This window comes from Hemicordylus capensis, chromosome 1 (assembly GCF_027244095.1).
Source record: "Hemicordylus capensis ecotype Gifberg chromosome 1, rHemCap1.1.pri, whole genome shotgun sequence".
Lineage (NCBI taxonomy): Eukaryota > Metazoa > Chordata > Lepidosauria > Squamata > Cordylidae > Hemicordylus > Hemicordylus capensis.
The window spans coordinates 10,579,843-10,598,501 of NC_069657.1; the positions used below are offsets into that span (position 1 = coordinate 10,579,843).

Consider the following 18,659-nt stretch of genomic DNA (forward strand, 5'->3'; position numbering starts at 1 on the left):
TTGCTTGAGGCCTTGAAGAACTGCTGCCAGTCAGAGTAGATGTTACAGGGCTGGGTAGATCTGACTCACTTTATTATGTATGAATGTTCTTTGGGGTCTAGTGTTAAGCCACCCAGAGATGTAAGTTTGGGTGGGGTATAAATAAAACAACAACAACAACAAAACAACTACTGGTGTCCATACCTGTAGAGCTGCATATTGGTTCTGGGCAGAAAATGGAAGGATTTTTAAAAAATAATAATCCATTGAGCATTCTGTTTTCCCAGGTTTTTCTAACAACTGCTTCCGCTCAGTCTCCTAAAGTGGAAGCTCCCTATTAAAGACTGATTTAGGCAAGCCGTAGCCAGAAACCTGCCATTGATTCTTCCCACAGGAAGAGCTGAGCGCAGGGACATACCACTGGGTTGGAGCCTAGGGGTGCCTGATGTTTTTTGTTGTTATAAGCCACTTCTGAAGCCTGTAGCTTGAAAGAGGCATATTAAAGCCCTTAAATAAACAAAGGGTGGTGGTGGTGGTGGTGATAATCATTCCCTCTGCATGGTGCTCCCTGCTGGTAGACCTTCATAACAAACGTTCATCCAAGGGCAGGGGGTTCCTGGCTTAATCAGAAGCTACCCTCTGCCCTACTTGCAACACCCAAGAGCACAACATGTCTGTTGGAGAACTTTTACTTTGGTCCACTAGAGCCTGATCTAAAACTTCATGTCCTCATCTGCTCAAAGTATATTGGAAACTGACATATTTATTTGGCCTTCCAGGTACAAGATTAAAATCAGCAAGAACACAAACCAGCAACTATGTGTACAGTGAAATCTCCAGCCTAAAGAAGTCACGTCCTTTTTCTGCTCCGCGTCGGGAACTCCAGTACCTTTTCAGCCCCACCAAAGAGGCTCCTGATGTGTCAGGACCTCTTGAAGGCCATCTCATTCCTATGGCTATTCCGTTAGGTATGGACAAGAAAAAAGGGGGGACTCCTCAAGTCATATGAGTGTTGTTCATATGCTCAGCTTCAGAGAAACGGCTAAAGTTGCACCATTAAAATTTATTGAGATTCCCGCCCCAATAGTTTTAATTCTGAGGCAAGGCTGCTCTTGGGGAGCCTATATACAAGATGAAAACATGGGGCCCTCAACTTTGATTGCAGCTTATAATTCTTATCAGCCCAGCCCCCATCCCAGTCTCCTTATACATGTTTTGATTACTCTTATATGGAAAAATGGTAATTTGGAAGAGAAACCGAGAATCCTCTATTAATAAGCTGAAATAAGCCACACCTTTATTTTGAATCAGCTGGACTAGCTTAAAATGTGTGAGTTGTGTGAGAGCAATCTTGTGTTTCTGTGTGTGTTTTTTCTTGTAGCAGCTGTAATCGGCACTTACCAGTAGTTGCTTTTTTTCATCCCTAGATGTCACTGTGGTAAACAAAATTGCCACAAAGCAGTGGGGGGATATCTTGTCCTTGGACATCAGATTATTAGAAAAAAGGAGGACTGAGAAAACTGCAGAAGCAATCTGGAAGCATGTTTAAACTTGCACAAATTGCTGCAGTGGGGTGTCTTTCTCGCTGAATAGCTGTGGAAGAATGGATGTCATCTTAAACATGCTTTGCTCATGAACCAGTCCAATTAGTTGGAGTTGAAAGTCTTCAAGGGCAGCCCATTTTTCTTTCAAATTGATTTCTAAGCCCACTTTCTACTAGGAAATGTCCTCATGGTGAGTAGGATTTCAAACTAGGGCTGGTTCCCCTTTTGTCCCAGCAAGTAGACTCTGTATGTGGTGGGGTGAGGGAGCAAACCTCGGGTGTGTATGCATTTCCTTCCTGCACCTGTCGAATGTAATGTGTCTCAAGGCTACATGCATCTGTGTATATAAATTTAACAATAAATAAATAAATCTGTGTGATCTCAATGACAGAAATGTGTGGATTGGGTGGCATAACACACATGACAGTTCAAGTGCACTGTGAGTCTTGTGTAGGTTTGCTTAACTTTGTGTTATAAGAGTGATAAGAGCTTATATATATTTTCACCTAATCACTATTTATTCAGCTTTATTTTTGCTTATCGTTTATGTTCTGATCCAGGATTTACTAAAGTGGATTTCTCTCCACTTTCCCTTTTGTTGTTGTTCTGAACTTTCATTAGGCCAAAAACAGATTGACAGGATCTCACCCCAACCTGCAGGAATTATGATAGGTGAATTCCATCCTGTTAGTGTGACCACTTCTGTTCCTCCTGCTCCCCCAAAGCCCCGACCAAAGATGAAGAAACCCAGCATTGCCGTAATAGAGATGAAATCGGAGAAAAAAGACCCCCCCAAGCTCACTGTGCAGGTACGGAACAAGAATGACAAATGCTGGATTATTAAATGTAACCCTGATACTATGGCAATCTTTTTTGTGTTCAGCTGCTTGAGATTTGTCGACTTGGTAGTGGAAATACATGCCATGGCTTTGCTCTTGGTGTTTTGTGTCTTAAGATTGATGTGCACCCAACACAAATTGGTATGAATCATTTTTTTTAGAAGAGAAGGCTGAAAGTACTTGGGGAACTGCAAATGTACCTTCTCGGTTGGTCAAGGCCATCTCTACGGGTTATCCTCGTCGCGTGCTTCAGGGGCAGGACTTCAGTTAATTGGCTAAAGAAAGACCCGGGCTGAGGAGGATGACCTCGCCCAGTTCTTTCAGTCCTGCATAGCTCCAGGCAGGCTTTTTGTCTCACTCTGTTCTAGCCTTTTCTTCCTTCCACAGCTTTCCCTTCCTTTCCAACCTTTCTCGCCTATTGTTTGAGTTTTTTCCTCTGCTTCTCCTCTCCTGCAAAAAAAAAAAAGGACCGATCTTTTCCTCGGCTTGCTTCCCCGCTCCCCCTCCTTCCCCCCTCTCCCCTCCCTGTATGGAGCTACCAGGAACGAGTTTGAATATCTGCGTTCCTGCGGGGAAGCCTAGAAAGGATTTTCCAAAGGGCACCAGAGCACCCGGTACGTCTCTACCCCCGCCGTGCCTGCCGGCTACCAGAGAGTCATCCGAAAGGGAGCCGGCTTCAGCTGCAGCGCATATCCCGCCCTCGGGCACTGGAACGCGCTCCGCAGCAGCAAAACAGACCTCCTCTGACCCGGGCGAGACGGGGGAGCCCTTCTTCCCCTGGGTCCTTCACAGCAACTCGGCAGCAAGGCGCCCGGCGCCCCATCTACCACCCCAGCAGAGGGAGAGCAGGGCGATATCGGAGGCCCCTATGGAAGCGGCGCCTTCCCCGGCGACCCAGGATGGCGCCCGCTTACTTAGACAATCTTCTTCTGCAATCTTGCTCCGAGACCCTAGCCTACTCCAATCTGCAGTCTGCCCTACTCACTCTACAGCACCATGGCTTTATTATCAACATTCAAAAAAGCCAACTAGTTCCCGCAAATCGCCCACGTCATCTGGGAATTATAATTGACACTCAACAGGATCGCTTGTTCCTCCCACACGACAGATTCCTATTCCTGACTTCAGAAATCCGTCAGGCACTAGGTTTCCACGGAGTGCCCCTGTTGTCCCTCACAAGGATCTTGGGCCTCATGGTCGCCACTCTCGAGTCTATTCCCTAGGCCCGGTTCCATCTTCAAATCCTTCAGTGGTTCCTCCTTCCTCACCAGACAGCCATGTCTCTAAAGTGACCAGTTACGCTGATTCTTCCTTTGCCGGTACATCACTCCCTCCTCTAGTGGCTGGCACCCCAGAACATCCTGAAGGGCAAGCGATACATGGACTACCCGTGCCTGATAGTAACCACGGATGCCAGCCAGGGGATGGGGAGCCCACTGTCTTCAGCACTCCACTCAAGGTCGATGGTCTCTGTTGGAGTGGAAGCACTCCATCAACTGGATGGAGCTGAGGGCCATCCGCTTGGCTCTCATCAGCTTCCAGGGCATAGTTCAGGGAAAGGATGTCCTTGTGAAGACAGACAATACGACGGTAAAAGCCCATGTGAACAGACAAGGGGGCACCCGGTTCAGATCACTACATCAGGAGGCGACCCTCTTACTCACATGAGCAGAGGAACACCTCCTCTCCATAACAGCACATCATGTCAAGGGCGACCTCAACTCTCTAGCGGACTGGCTCAGCCAAAAGGACCTCCTTCCGGGCGAGTGGTCTCTACACCCCTGTGTTTTCGCTCAATTGGCACGCAGGTGGGAGGCTCCAGAGGTCGACCTCTTCGCAACTCCTCTCAATGCAAAGCTCCCGAGGTTCATCTTGAGGTTCCCATGCTCGACCGTGAAGGACACCAACGCCCTCTCGGCAACTTGGCCTCCGGAGTCCTTTACGTGTTTCCACCAATCCTACTCCTAGCACGCTTCCTCAGGCGCATCAGGACCTTGAAGGCCGAAGTGATACTGGTGGCACCTCACTGGTCTCGTCGTCACTGGTTTGCCGAGCTCCTCCATCTCAGTGTTGTGGAATCTTGGCTCCTTCCAGTCTCTCCAGACCTTCTGTCACAGGGACCAGGAAACCATCCAGATCCCGGTTGGTTTCAGCTAGCCGCATGGAGACTGAGCGGAGGATCCTAGCTGATGAGGGACTCCCTCACAATGTCACATTACTCTCTTGGCTTCCCTCAGAGACAGAATATACCAATGCAGAATATACCAATGCACATGGAGAGCATCCCTACGCTGGTCCTCCCGCCATCACATCAAGAAGGGCACAGCCTCTATGACTCACCTTCTACAATTTCTACAGGAGGGCCTGGATAAGGGGCTCAGGCCCAACACCTTGAAGAGACAAGCGGCGTCGCTAGTCGGCATGATCGCTGGCCACTCTCGTAGGTCTATGCTTGTCCATCCCCTCCTTAAGCGTTTCCTCCGTGAAGCGACACTGCTATCATCTCCGACCTCTCACTGTTTCCCCTCCTGGGATTTGCACACCGTTCTTCGGGCTCTACAGCTAGCACCATTCAAACCTATCAAGTCTTAAGATGCTTTCTTTCAAGCTAGCCTTCCTGGTGGCTATCACAGCCGCCAGACTGCTGTCAGAGCTACGGGCCTTGTCCATTCATAAATCTTTCTGCGTGTTTGTGGAGGACTCCGTTCGCCTTGTTCCGGACCCCTTTTTCAGACCTAAAGTCCTGTCGCAATTCCATCTCTCCCAGGACATGTTCCTGCCTACCTTTGTCCACGTCCCATACATCCAAGAAAAGCTGTGGCATAAGCTGGATGTCCGGCGTTGCTTAAAGACATATATAAAGAGGACTGCTTCCTTCAGAAAGTCTGATTCTATGTTCATCTCCTACCTACCGGTCTCCATGGGTGAGGCGGTCACCTCAGCTACCATCGCTAGGTGGATTAGAGCTTGTATCGTCTCAGCATATGAATCCCAGCAACTTCCAGCCAGGATCACAGCTCATTCCACTCGAGCAGCAGTAGCATCCGCCACCTTCTCTACAAACGCTCCCCTACACTAAATCTGCAAGGCCGCAACCTGGAAGAATCCGTCGACATTCACGCGGCACTACAAGCTGGACACCTTTGTCTCTGCACAGGCAGCGTTTGGCCGACATGTCCTTCAGAGCGTTCTCCCCCAGGATTAGTCTAGACCAGTCCCTCCCGCAAGACGTACAACTTTGGTATGTCCCGTAGAGATGGCCTTGACCCCAGCAACCAAGAATGGAGCATTGGTTACTCACCGTGAAGGCTTCTTCTGGTTGCTGAGGTCAAGGTCATCTTGACCCACCCGTTTTGTTCTGGACTGTGTCTGGGGGAGACATTTCTGATCTCTGCGTGGCCTAGAGCTGCCACTTGCATCCTGATACTCGGAGGGTCTGTCTTCTTGCTGTTTTTTCTGGTTGTATTACTCCTTCTGCTGTACTCCTACTGGGCTTGTAAGAACTGGGCGGGGTCATCCTCCTTAGCCCAGGTCTTTCTTCAGCTAATTAACTTAAGTCCTGCCCCTGGAGCATGCGACGAGGATAACCCGTAGAGATGGCCTTGACCTCAGCAACCAGAAGAAGCCTTCACGATGAGTAACCAATGCTCCGTTCTCTGCAACTTGTGGGATTTTGCTGGCATGCTGAGAATCCACTTTGCCAAAGAAAATGTTTGTTTCTAATTCTCATGACTGCAGTGTGAACATTGTTTGAGGATCAACAAGATAAATATGAATCTTTTAATAAGCACAACTTGCAGTTTGCCTGCAGTTTGGGTCCACTATGTTGGTTGCAATAATTCTCACGATGGGAGAAAACCAGGCTGGGTTCCTTTAGCCCAGTTTTCTTCCATCATGAGAACCACCAGGTGAGCCCCGTGATTCTCTGGCGGCTAGCCCACCAGAGAAGCCCTCCCCTTAAACAGGGTTAGCGGAGCAAGCGCTCCGCTAACCCTCCCCCCCCCCCCGATCGTGAGTCGCCACAGCACAGTTCCATGCCATGGCAACTTTCGAGGAGAACCCCGCCGGGAGGCTAAAATGAGCCTCCCGGTGTCAGGGATCTCCCCAGGAGCACTTGGGCAGGGCATCCTGGGATTTCCGGGGGGCAGGCAACCCCCGATCCCTGCAGCCCCTACCGGCTCCTATCCGGCTGCCCAACAATGACTGGCTGCTCATCTGCGGAGAGAGCAGGCTAAGCCCACTCTCTTCGTAGAACCTTCCCAGGCTCTATACCCGGATCGTGTAGAGCCTCGAGTGTTTTTGAGGATGTGGGGCTCATGTCCTCCTAGAATGTCAGAAGATGCAAAAGTACTACAGTTTGAGTTCATTTCTGGGGTTTTCCTTTCTTGCCAGGTGCTACCAAATGTTGATATTGACAGTATTTCAAGCAACAGTTCAAGTGTAAACCAGATTTGTTCAACTCCCCTCCTTACAAAGGACGCGACACAGGTATTTTAACTCACTCCTGTTTCTAATACATAGATGTTAACTTGATACAGAGTCCTAGTGCTGGACTTCATTTATCACAGAGAGCAGGTCTGAAAAGGCCTGTGCAGATTGGGAGGAGATTTGACATCAACGGGCTGTTTCAGATTGACAGATGTTTACAAGGGAAGCATTTCTCTGTATGCAAAAGCTATGCAGACTGTAAATAATCCCTTGCGACAGTCGCACACACAGCCATTTTGCTATGTGTACTCTTGTGTGCTGTCCCCAATTGGCTCCAGTGTCAGGAAGCAAGCTGGGAGTCAAAGCTAAGCAGTCAAACCAGCATCAGGAAATAAGTCATGAATCAGAGCTGAAGCCAAGGGTCAACACTGATCCGACAAAGAAGAACCAGGAGCAGAAGATGAGCTCAAAGCTGGAGTCAAGCCAAGCAAGATCAGAAAACACAACACATCAGGACCAAGGAGACCTTGAAACGGGGGCAAATCCTGATCCCAAGCAAGAAGCCTATTTATTTATTATATTTATTTATTACATTTATATACCGCCCCATCCAAACAGCTCTGGTCAGTGCACAACAATAAAAATAAAACCCACAAATCAATCATTACAAAACAATTTAAAAACAGCATAAAACCTGTTCAAAAACAGGTTTTTTATTCTCCTTATCATGTACAGCTTTACTTGGTAGGGCCAGACCAGGACCTGAGAACTCCATAATCTGTCAGCATGTAGGGGTGATGGTGGTGGTGGTGGTGTGTAGCTTGGGCACTCCTGATATACTATTAAACAACTCTGTTTCTGGCATAATACTTTATCTACTAAATATTTATATATTCCAGAAGGGATCCGTAAGGTCATTTATAGTTATTAAGGATGGGGCTATGTAGATCAGAGTGGGCTTAATTTTCATTGGTTGAGATCATCAGTGTGTCAGAGCGTCAGTGTGTCTTCATCATGTGCACTTCACCTCCTGCCCCAGTTTGGCCCTGAACATTCTTTTCCTTCCTGGGGAAGCCGGCTTTCACTGCCAGATATTCTGGGAGGGGATGCAGTGTGAGTCTGAATGTACTACATCCCCAAGGGTCCTTGCAATTCACACACCCCATCCACATGACCATGCGTACCTGAGTGCAGCCTCTGAACTGGCTAGGCAAGGGTATGTGAATGGGGTGACAACCCTCTGTCCATCATAGTCCGGATATTTTGCTTGTATAGTAATGATGAACTTGTAGATGCATAGATGAGGATATTTTATTTTTTAACTTGGCATTCTTCACTGGACTCTGAATTGTAGCAAAAAGGCTAGAGTTGTTTTTACCATGCTTTCTAGTGAAGCTAAATCTGAGGTTTATTTGACCTGTCATTTTATAGATTGCTCCAGAAGACAGTCAACAGGAGGATGAAGAACGGAAACTTCCTGGTACTGACTTCACTGAGATTCCTGATGCCAGTCAGGTGGGTTTGCTGACAGCCTCTTTTTTTGCCCTGGAGAGAAATTGATTAAACAAGACCATTGTTGCCCATTAAATAATTGCCTTAGACGTTTCATAAATATTTAATTCATTAATACCTAATTCATTAATGCCTAGAGGGCTCTTAAAGAAATAAACTCATTGGATTACATTTGTAAAAATTCAGCCCTTGTCTGTTGCACTCAAAGGCCAAACAAACAGACGAAAATCCCATTGGTTTGCACTAGGTTTGAACTGCACCTCAGCATTTTACTCTGTAATTTCCCTTAGCATAAAAGCATGCTGTTGAAGGCCTGTCTGCAGCAGTGCAAACGCATAGGTCAGTGCAGCATGGCTGAATCTTCTATATATTTAATTCTCTAAGATTCACCCTTGGCTGATCCCATGTGTGGCAGCTCTTGCGAGAGTTCGTGAGCAGCTGCCAGATAGCCACAGGTATGGCAAGAAAATGGTGGCGGTGGCAGCAGCTGGCCAGCCAGTGGGGGAAAGAACGGCGGTGAATGGCCACCGCCAGGCAGAGAAAGTGGGTGGTGGGTGGTGGAGAGGGCGGCGCACTCCCTCTCTGGCCCGCCTGCCAGCCAAAAGGAAAGATGGTCTGGCCCGCTGGGTGGAAGAAGGCAGCTGGCAGGCAGGCAAAACCGGCGGAGTGGGCGGCACACTCCATCTCCAGCCCGCCTGCTGGCGAAAATGAAGGATGGCCCATCCTGCTGGGAAAAGCGGTGGGAAGGAGAAGCAGCGGCCAGGCTGGCCAGCCACCAGAGAAGTGCCAAGGAGGAGAAGCGGCAGCCAGGCTGGCTGGCCGCCAGGGAGAAATGGAACTGGGAGGGGGGTGGAGACAGGGAGAACTAGGGGCGCAGATGCTCTGCGTCAGGTCAGCTAGTATGAATATATCACTAAACCTATGTGATCTGAATAGCAAGATGGGTGCTATCACAGTTTGGGCTTCTGTAGGGTTTGAAGACCAGTGTTTCTGCCAGATAGCTCTCACTGCTGTCTTTGACTTGAGACGTCTAGTTTGCATCTTGACAAAGTTGCTGTTCCAGGTGGGTGCACACAGGGCCTAAAAGCACCTCCAGAGTCTGCAGGAGAATGTGAGGTGGTAGAATGCTGATGTAACAGAATAGACTGTACCATTTCAGACCGCAGGTGAGGGGTGTTGTTTTTGAATACTCCCTCTGTTCAACAACAACAACAAAAATGCCAGAGACAAACATTCTTACCCAGCCCATTGCTTTCTGTACTAGTACTTGCAGGCACTCTTCTTCTCACTGCCCCCGCTTCCCTGAAATGGTATGGCCATTCTGTCACCCAGTCCCCCTCCTCCTGTTGCATGTTTGGTCCAGGCCAGAACTGCTGTGTCTAGATTGGAAATTAAGCAGTTCATATGTCCTGGGATCTTTTTAAGAACATAAGAAGAGCCCTGCTGGATCAGGCCCAAGGCCCATCTAGTCCAGCATCCTGTTTCGCACAGTGGCCCACCAGATGCCGCTGGAAGCCACAGACAGGAGTTGAGGGCATGCCCTCTCTCCTGCCATTACTCCCCTGCAACTGGTATTCAGAGGCATCCTGCCTTTGAGGCTGGAGGTGGCCTATAGCTGCCAGATTAGTAGCCATTGATAGACCTCTCCTCCATGAAGTCATCCAAACCCCTCTTAAAGCCATCCAGGTTGTTGGCTGTCACAACATCTTGTGGCAGAGAGTTTCACAAGTGGATCACGCGTTGTGTGAAAAAGTACTTCCGTTTGTTGGTCCTAGACCTCCTGGCAATCAATTTCATGGAGTAACCCCTGGTTCTAGTGTTGTGTGAGAGGGAAAAGAATTTCTCTCTCTGCACTTTCTCCACCCCATGCATGATTTTATAGACCTCTATAATGTCACCTCGCAGTCGTCTTTTTTCTAAACTAAAAAGCCCCAGGTGTTGTAGTCTTGCCTCATAAGAAAGGTGCTCTAGGCCCCTGATCATCTTGGTTGCCCTCTTCTGTACCTTCTCCAGTTCTACAATGTCCTTTTTAAGATGTGGTGACCAGAATTGTACGCAGTACTCCAAGTGTGGTCGCACCATAGTTTTGTATAAGGGCATTATAATGTTAGCCGTTTTATTTTCAATCCCCTTCCTAATGATCCCTAGCATGGAATTGGCCTTTTTCACAGCTGCCGCACATTGAGTCGACACTTTCGGCGAGCTGTCCACCACAACCCCAAGATCCCTCTCCTGGTCCGTCACTGACAGCTTGGATCCTATCAGCATATACTTGAAGTTGGGGTTTTTCGTCCCAATGTGCATCACTTTACACTTGCTAACATTGAACCGCATTTGCCATTTTGTTGCCCACTCCCCCAGTTTGGAGAGATCCTTTTGGAGCTGCTCACAGTCCATTTTGGATTTCACTACCCGGAAGAGTTTGGTATCATCTGCAAATTTGGCCACATCACTGCTTACCCCTGCTTCTAGATCATTGATGAATAAATTAAAAAGCACCGGTCCCAGTACAGATCCCTGGGGGACCCCACTTCTTACTTCCCTCCATTGTGAAAACTCTCCATTTATACCTACCTTCTGTTTCCTGTCTTTCAACCAGTTAGCAATCCACACATGTTCTTGTCCCCTTATCCCATGACTGCTCAGTTTCCTCAGGAGTTGTTGATGAGGAACTTTGTCAAAAGCTTTTTGGAAGTCCAGGTAGACTATGTCAACTGGATCACCTTGATCCACACACTCGTTGACACCCTCAAAGAAGTCCAAAAGGTTGGTGAGGCAAGATTTACCTTTGCAGAAGCCATGCTGGCTCACTCCCAGCAGGGCCTGTTCTTCTAGGTGCTTTACAATTTTATCCTTGAGGATGCTTTCCATCAATTTGCCTGGAACGGACATTAGGCTAACTGGCCTGTAATTTCCCGGATCGACCCTGGATCCCTTTTTGAAAATCGGTGTTACATTTGCTACTCTCCAGTCCTCTGGTACAGAGCCTGACTGCAGGGATAAGTTAAATATTTTAGCAAAGAAGTCAGCAATTTCACATTTGAGTTCTTTGAGGACTCTTGGATGGGTGCCATCCGGCCCTGGTGATTTGTTAGTTTTCAGTTTTTCCAGAAAGTTTAGAACATCATCCCTTCTATCTGACTCAGCTATCTAGCCTCCATCCCTAAAAAGCCTGGTTCAGGAACAGGTATATGTTCAGTATCCTCTGCCGTGAAGACAGATGCAAAGAACTCATTCAGCTTCTCTGCAACCTCCAAATCCTCCTTAATAATCTCTTTCACTCCCTCATTGTCTAATGGTCCAACCGCCTCCCTGGCAGGTTTCCTGCTTCTGATGTACTTAAAGAAGTTTTTGTTATTCCCCTTGATACTTTTGGCTAAAAGTTCCTCAAACTCTCTTTTTGCATCCCTTATTGTCACCTTGCATTTCTTTTGCCAGAGTTTGTGTTCCTTTCTGTTCTCTTCGTTTGGACAGGCCTTCCGATTTCGGAAGTCTTCTTCCCTTTTATGGCTTCCTTGACGGTACCCGTTAGCCATGCTGGCATCCTCCTGGACTTAGTGGTACCTTTTCTCCTTTTGGGTATACAATCTAACTGGGCTTCTAATATTGTGGTTTTGAGTAAACTCCATGCACTCTGGAGTGAAGTGACTCTCCTGATTTTCCCTCTCAGCTTTCTTTTCACCATATTCCTCATTTTGGAGAAGTTTCCTCTTCTAAAATTCAAAATGTCCGTGTTAGACATCCTTGGTGATTCTCTCCCTGCATGTATCCTGAATTTGATGGCACTGTGGTCACTGTTCCCTAAAGGGTCGATGACCCTGACATCATGCACCAGGTCCTGGGTGTCACTCAGAATTAGATCCAAGGTCGCCTTCTCTCTGGTTGGTTCCATGACCAACTGTTCTAGGGCACAGTCATTTAGCATATCTATAAATTTGACCTCTTTGTCCTGACCTGAATGTGAATTTAGCCAGTCTATGTGTGGGTAGTTGAAATCACCCATAATTACAGCCCTGCCTCTCCTTGACGCCTCCCTGATTTCCTCCTGTAACTCCCAGTCACTGTCGGCATTTTGATCCGGAGGGTGATAGCACATCCCCAGTAGCACGTTCCCTTTCCGGCCTTGTATAGTCACCCACAGGGTTTCTGTGGAGGACTCCAGTCCACCTAGGTTTTCTAGCTTGTTAGATTCTATCCCTTCTTTAACATACAGTGCTATCCCTCCTCCAAGGCGCCCCTCCCTGTCCTTTCTATAGAGTTTATACCCAGCGATAACAGTGTCCCACTGGTTCTCACTGTTCCACCATGTTTCTGTTATGCCCACTATATCTATTTCTGCGTTAGCAGCCAAGCACTCCAGCTCACCCATCTTGGCTCGGAGGCTTCTGGCATTGGCATATAAGCACCTATATGCTGAATCTCTCCCCGATGTATGCTATTCTTTTGACTCTTTGACCTGCTGGCGCAGGCTCTCGTCTGCTCTTTATGCGGTTCTGCTCTGTCCCCTTCTGTTTTATCTGAATCCTTTGCAGCCTCACACTTTAAAGGATGGCTTTTGCCAAACGGGATACTGCCCAGCTCCCGTCGGCTGTTCCCCAGGTGTCATTTTAAAAGCTGCTCTGCAACCTTTTTGATTTTAAGCGCCAGCAGTCTGGTTCCATTTTGGTTCAAGTGCAGCCCGTCCCTTTTGTACAGGCCTTGCTTGCCCCAAAATGTGTCCCAGTGCCTAACAAATCTAAAGCCCTCCTCCCGGCACCAACGTCTCATCCACGCATTGAGACCCCTCAGCTCTGCCTGTCGCACTGTACTTGCGCGTGGAACAGGTAGCATTTCTGAGAATGCTACCTTGGGGGTCCTGGACCTGATGCTACCTATCAGCCTAAATTTGGCTTCCAGGACCTCCCGACTGCATTTCCCCACATGGTTGGTGCCGACGTGCACCACGACAGCTGTCTCCTCCCCAGCACTGCCTAGGAGCCTGTCTAGACACTGCGTGATGTCCGCAACCTTCGCACCAGGCAGGCAAGTCACCATGCGGTCAACACATGGGTCACAAACCCATCTCTCTATCCCTCTAATGATCGAATCACCCACTACAAGGAGGTCCCCACCCCCCAGAGGAGTATCCGCTGTGCGAGAGGATATGGGCTCATCATCCATGGAAGGAGTCCCTTCTAAAGGAGCATTTCCCTCTTCCTCAGACTGATGTCCTCCTTGCCCAAGACCTTCATTCTCCCTGACAGCAGAGGAGCTACCAACCCTGGAGTGGGATGCCTCTATCACATCCCTGAAGGTCTCGTCCACATTCCTCTCTGTCTCTCTGAACTTCTCCAGATCTGCCACCTTGGTCTCAAGGGAATGGATTTGTTCCCTGAGAGCCAGGAGCTCCTTGCATCGAGCACACACCCATGACTTCTGCCCATGGGGCAAATAGTCATACATTTTGCACTCTGTGCAATACACTGGGAAGTGCCCCTTCCCCTGCTGACCTTCTATCTTCATGCTGTTTTTGTTTGCTGTTTACAGTATTTAGAGAGTTTATTGTCTGTTTATTAGATTGTTTATTAGAAGGATAGGTCTCAACTGTAATGGTCAGCTATTTAACTGTCCAAACAGCCTTTCTCAAGAATATGAGGGATACAAGGGAGGGATATGTACTTACATTCTCTTCTCCACAAGGCTCCTTGTGATCCTTGTGATCGCAGGGGCTTGATCTAGGCTCCCCCGCACACTTCCCACTAAACTCCTGCAAAACTCCTACGTCCTGTTTGCTATTCCTGTTCACTGTGTTCTGTTCGCTATGCTCTCGGGCCTTCACCTCATATGTAGAGTAGCCTTCCAACTGACACACAGGGTGTGAGTCAAAGGAAAGGAATGTGGAGCCTCTCCCAGCCCTAGCTGACTCCACCCCCTCCAGGCAGCCACTAAGTAAACACTGGAGTCAGGTAACCCTAACAACTCCTAGCCCTGTGATATCTTAACCCTAACAAATAACCCTAACAAGTCACACACACACACACACACACACACACACACACACACACACAGATAGACTTAGACCTACCCCTTGAAGAGAAACAGCTCCTGCAAAACTCCCCTCTTCCTGTTAGTTTATTTGAAGGGGGGAAAGCTAGATGTTTAGAAAAGCTTGCTCACCTTCTCAGCTGTGTCTGCTCTTCCCAGAGTTTGTATTGAGTCAGAGTGTGAGAGCACACACAAAGCATTGCAGGCTCTCCCAGTTTCTTTGTGCTGTATGGTGTATGGCCAGATGTGTGTATGAGTGTGTCACGGAGAGTAATATTTGGAAGAGGAATGTTTGGAAAGCATCTAAGAATGCTGAGTCCCATCCAGTCCCCCGCCCCACCCCGTTTTCCCTTCCTTATTGCCTCTTCCTTACAGGCCCTTAAGACTGGCTGCAGTTCTTTAGAGAAGTTTAAATCTAAACAATTTGTGCTAGATAAACCTTTTTTCTTTTGTGTGTGTTTTCCAGAAATGTCTTCATTTTGATTTACCTAAGAAATGTAATAATAATATATATTAGTATGTATTTTGGTGTAGTTCTGCATTGCCTGTTAGTTGCTGGCTGGCATCCTAAAAAAATGGGGATTTGTGGAATTGTGCTCTTGTGATCACCATTCTGCTTTTCTGCAACTGTTGCCTTTCGAACAGGTGAGACTTGCCAGATGTTGTACAACACAAGTCTAGAACGGGAACTCCAGATTCGGAGCAAGTAGCCATTATAGCTGGAGGTTATGGAGTCGACACTGACTCAACGGCACACTTTAGTTTACTTTACAGACTTCTGGGGACCCAAGTGTGAGAGCTTCTAAGCCAGGATTGGGCAGACGTGGCCCTCCAGCTGTTGTTGAACTACAACTCCCATCTTCCCAAGCTACAATAAATGGTGGCTGGGGATGATGGGAGTTGGTGTAGGTCAACAACAGCTGGAGGGCCACGTTTGCCCCCCCCTGCCCTAAGCCTACGCATCAGCTTCACACTAACACAGCATCCGTCCTCAAGTACTTTGTTAATCAGATTGTCAGCCCCTCTTTATAATCCTGGTGTTTTAAAGTTGAGGGTTTGTTTTGTTTTGTTTTTTAAACTATGTGGAAAACTGTCTAACTCTGTTTCACTGGAACTATGGCAAATATGTTAAACCGTTTCAGCCGCCGCCGTTTGAGATGGTCTTTGTGGCTGCTAAGTGTCTGTGGTGTTGAATTATTGGAGTTTCTGTTCCCTTGTTTTAATTGGGGGAGAGTTGTAATATTTCCCATAATTTTACATAGGCTGTACAACTCATCACTAAGCAAGAGTTTTTCAGCAAAGAGAAAATATTTCCTCTTTATTAAAGAGCAAAGTGAAATGGCGGAACCCTTTTTATTTCCAGCTTGTGGGCGGGGGAGGGGGGGAGAAGGCAGCTTACGAAGCAGAAATAAAAGACACCAGGAACATTGGTTTTTAAGATGTGAAGAGAGGTTATTTCTCACTCGTTTCCCCCCCCCCCATTTTCTCAGGAACTGCTTTTATCGTGTATCACTAGCATTTTTGCCCATGTGATCAACCACAAAGCCTTGAAAAACATTCCAGCTCTAGCACATGCTTGGCTCAGTTTTGCATAGAAGATGAGCTGGAAGGCCTGCTGGAGTCTCCTGTAATCTGGAAGCAAATATACTGATATTCTAAAATGGAGAAATATTAATGGCATTTTTTAAAAACCCTTTAAAAAGCTTTGCTGAAAGCTCATGCTTACAAAGAAATGCAAAATGTTTGACGGAACAGTTTTCTATTATGAAAAAATATGCACTAGAGGAATACTGAACAGTGGGAAAGCCAACACTCATGTTGTTTCTATACTGTCCTTTGGCTACTGATGCTTTTCAGCACCATTTTCTTCCATCTCCACTCTCATTGACCTGGCCTTTCCCTCATTGCTTCTTTATTTTGTTTGGTGGTGACAACTCATTCAGTTTTGTTTACAGATGTCTTGATACCATCACATTAAATGTGATGATGATGTGCCAGTCAGGTAAACAGCAGTGAGGTCAAAGAAGGAAAATGGCATTCAGAGGAAGCAGCAACCAGGGGAACCAAAGAGTACTGAAACTCATGCAAAAACTCATGTGAGAAGCTTCAACTCAGCCCTATTTTTTAAAGTCTTCTAGAGAAAGTTGCATTTTAAACAGAAGTATCAAAAAAAAAAATCAATGGGAATGACGCCACGCAAGAATTAGACACTAGATAACAGACTGGCTGACATGACAGGCAGTGATCCATCAATACAGTCAGAGCTGAGTCAAGGCAGGGAGCCTTCAGAGCAGTGCCCTGCAGGCTTGATGGGTAGGGCAGCATGTAGGGAGGAAGATTCCAAACAGCTTTTGCTTCTTCCCTCCCCTCAAAAGTGCTGTTCGCCATCAGAAATATGTCTGTGAGGGATGCACAGCCTTCATGGGAAGCAGTGTTTTTGTAGGGAGGAGAGAGAAGAGAAAATGGCTGCTCTGGGGAACGACTCTGAAGATACGCTGCCCAGAGGCAGCTCTGACTAAGTAGATGGATCACTGCCCATCATGTCAGCCACTGTTTTGCTGTCAGAATGAATTATCTCTCTACTTTACAGTTCCAGTGGGAAAAATTGCTTGCTAATAATCGTGTGCGTGTGTGTGTATGTATGAAAGGGTATGATAGTCTCTTGCTTTATAGAACAAGAATTTAATGTTGGATGAGATTGTTAGGGTGTGAAATATTAGTTGCTGAAACATATTTTGAAGTGTGTACTAAAGGAAGTTATGAATAGTGGCTTTCCTCTCAAATGCCATCTTTTGAAACAGTAGAGTTTCATTTTAGGGGCCAATATGAGCCAGGAAATCGAGTGATCTGGATTGAGATTTGTCGAGATGCATAAGAATTGGTAGTGCGCCTTCACAAAACCCTCACAGTAGAATGCTGCAGCTCCTCGAGGCAACCAAGCCCCACCCCCACTCCTATAGCATGCTATTTAAAGGTGGCCTGGGCGCCACGTTCTTCCGTTCTTTTCTGACTGCTGTTGCATTCAGTCCTCGGGCTGGCGGTCCTCCTCATTTTAAAATTCTTCGTATGAGTTCATCTATTTAAAAAAAATAAAATAAATATCAATGGACTGTTAATTTCGGTATTGACTAGGGAACAGCTTCCGGACTTCATTGGCGTTAATACAACCTTTGAATGGACCTAAACTGCGCTTTTGGATAACCCTAACATGGCTGAGGAGAAACAGACTTTCAAGAGGTGCACAGGCTGTAATGCCAAGCTTCCCTTGAAAGTCGTCCACGATCTATGTCTGATTTGCTTAGGAGAGAAGCACAATGTCTCCTCCTGCAAGATATGCTTGTCATATTCTAAGCAGGTGCGAAAAAATCGGGCTTTGAGGCTTCACACCACTATTTATGACATGGTGTTAAGCCCTTCGACGCCAGGAGAACCCTGCCCTGCAACTTCAACATCGGCTTCTAAAGACTTGGTATCAACTCCTAAGCTGGCTTCCTCGAAACCATCACAGCCATCGACATTGACCGTAACTAAAAGCCAAAAGCACCTTCGAAGTCGACTCCTACATCAACACCAGGACATTCTTAAGTCAAAGGAAAAGTGTTCGACATTAAATACTCATTTGTCTTCTCCAAGACCCAAGAGGTCAAAAACTGCGGACTTGACGAAAGAAAGTATGCCGTCCCTGTTTGGTCTACAAAGTCTGCAACCGAAATCCTCAGCACCAGCAGTCGAGACTGCCCGCCACTGCTTGACATTAAAATCTCGATATCGAGGAAAGAGATGTGACTGGCGTTGGAGAAATCACTTGATGTCGACCACTCTTCAACACTGAGACTGTCGATGTTGAGGGCTCATTCTCTGTCTCCAGCCCCTACTCCAGTTGACTCTTCAGCCCCATTGACGCCTAATCGACATCGAAAGTCTCCATCAATGTCAACACGTCTTCCTTCGACACCAGCTATGAGAGTTCTGATTTCCACATTAAATATTCCAGTGTTGTCACCATCGAGATTGCTGACTCCACGATACCAGTCCCAATACCAAAGTTTGATGTCAAAGAAGAAGACGGGGATGTTATTGGATCCTGACACTGCCCGCACCTTGCTTTCCATACTTTATTCTGAGTCAACCACTCTTCGACATTGACATTTAAGAGTTTTCCTCCACAATCTTCCAGTTTGGGAACTCCTAAGGAATCGGTTACAGCTCAGTCGTTTTGACCAGCTCACTCCAGCACCATGTGCTCTGCTGCCTATTTCGCAGGCCCACCTTCATGATATTCATGTGGCTTTGCGCATTTGTCAGCTGCAGGGGTGACCCTTGCCACACTACA

The 18,659-nt window shown here is 47.2% G+C and overlaps 1 protein-coding gene across 10 annotated transcripts in view; it reads left to right on the top strand.

Moving 5' to 3' along the window:
- The window catches only part of KIAA0586 (KIAA0586 ortholog), a 165,248-nt gene that overhangs the window by 47,307 nt on the left and 99,282 nt on the right, over positions 1–18,659 (top strand). For all 10 annotated transcript variants that reach the window (XR_008306756.1, XM_053248537.1, XM_053248533.1 and 7 more), the window contains 4 exons: positions 759–947; positions 2,145–2,332; positions 6,755–6,850; positions 8,222–8,305. Coding sequence is in view for 9 of the 10 variants with exons in the window: in XM_053248537.1 (XP_053104512.1) it covers positions 759–947; positions 2,145–2,332; positions 6,755–6,850; positions 8,222–8,305 (557 nt within the window). In the remaining variant the exon portion in view is untranslated. The remainder of the gene's footprint in view (positions 1–758; positions 948–2,144; positions 2,333–6,754; positions 6,851–8,221; positions 8,306–18,659) is intronic.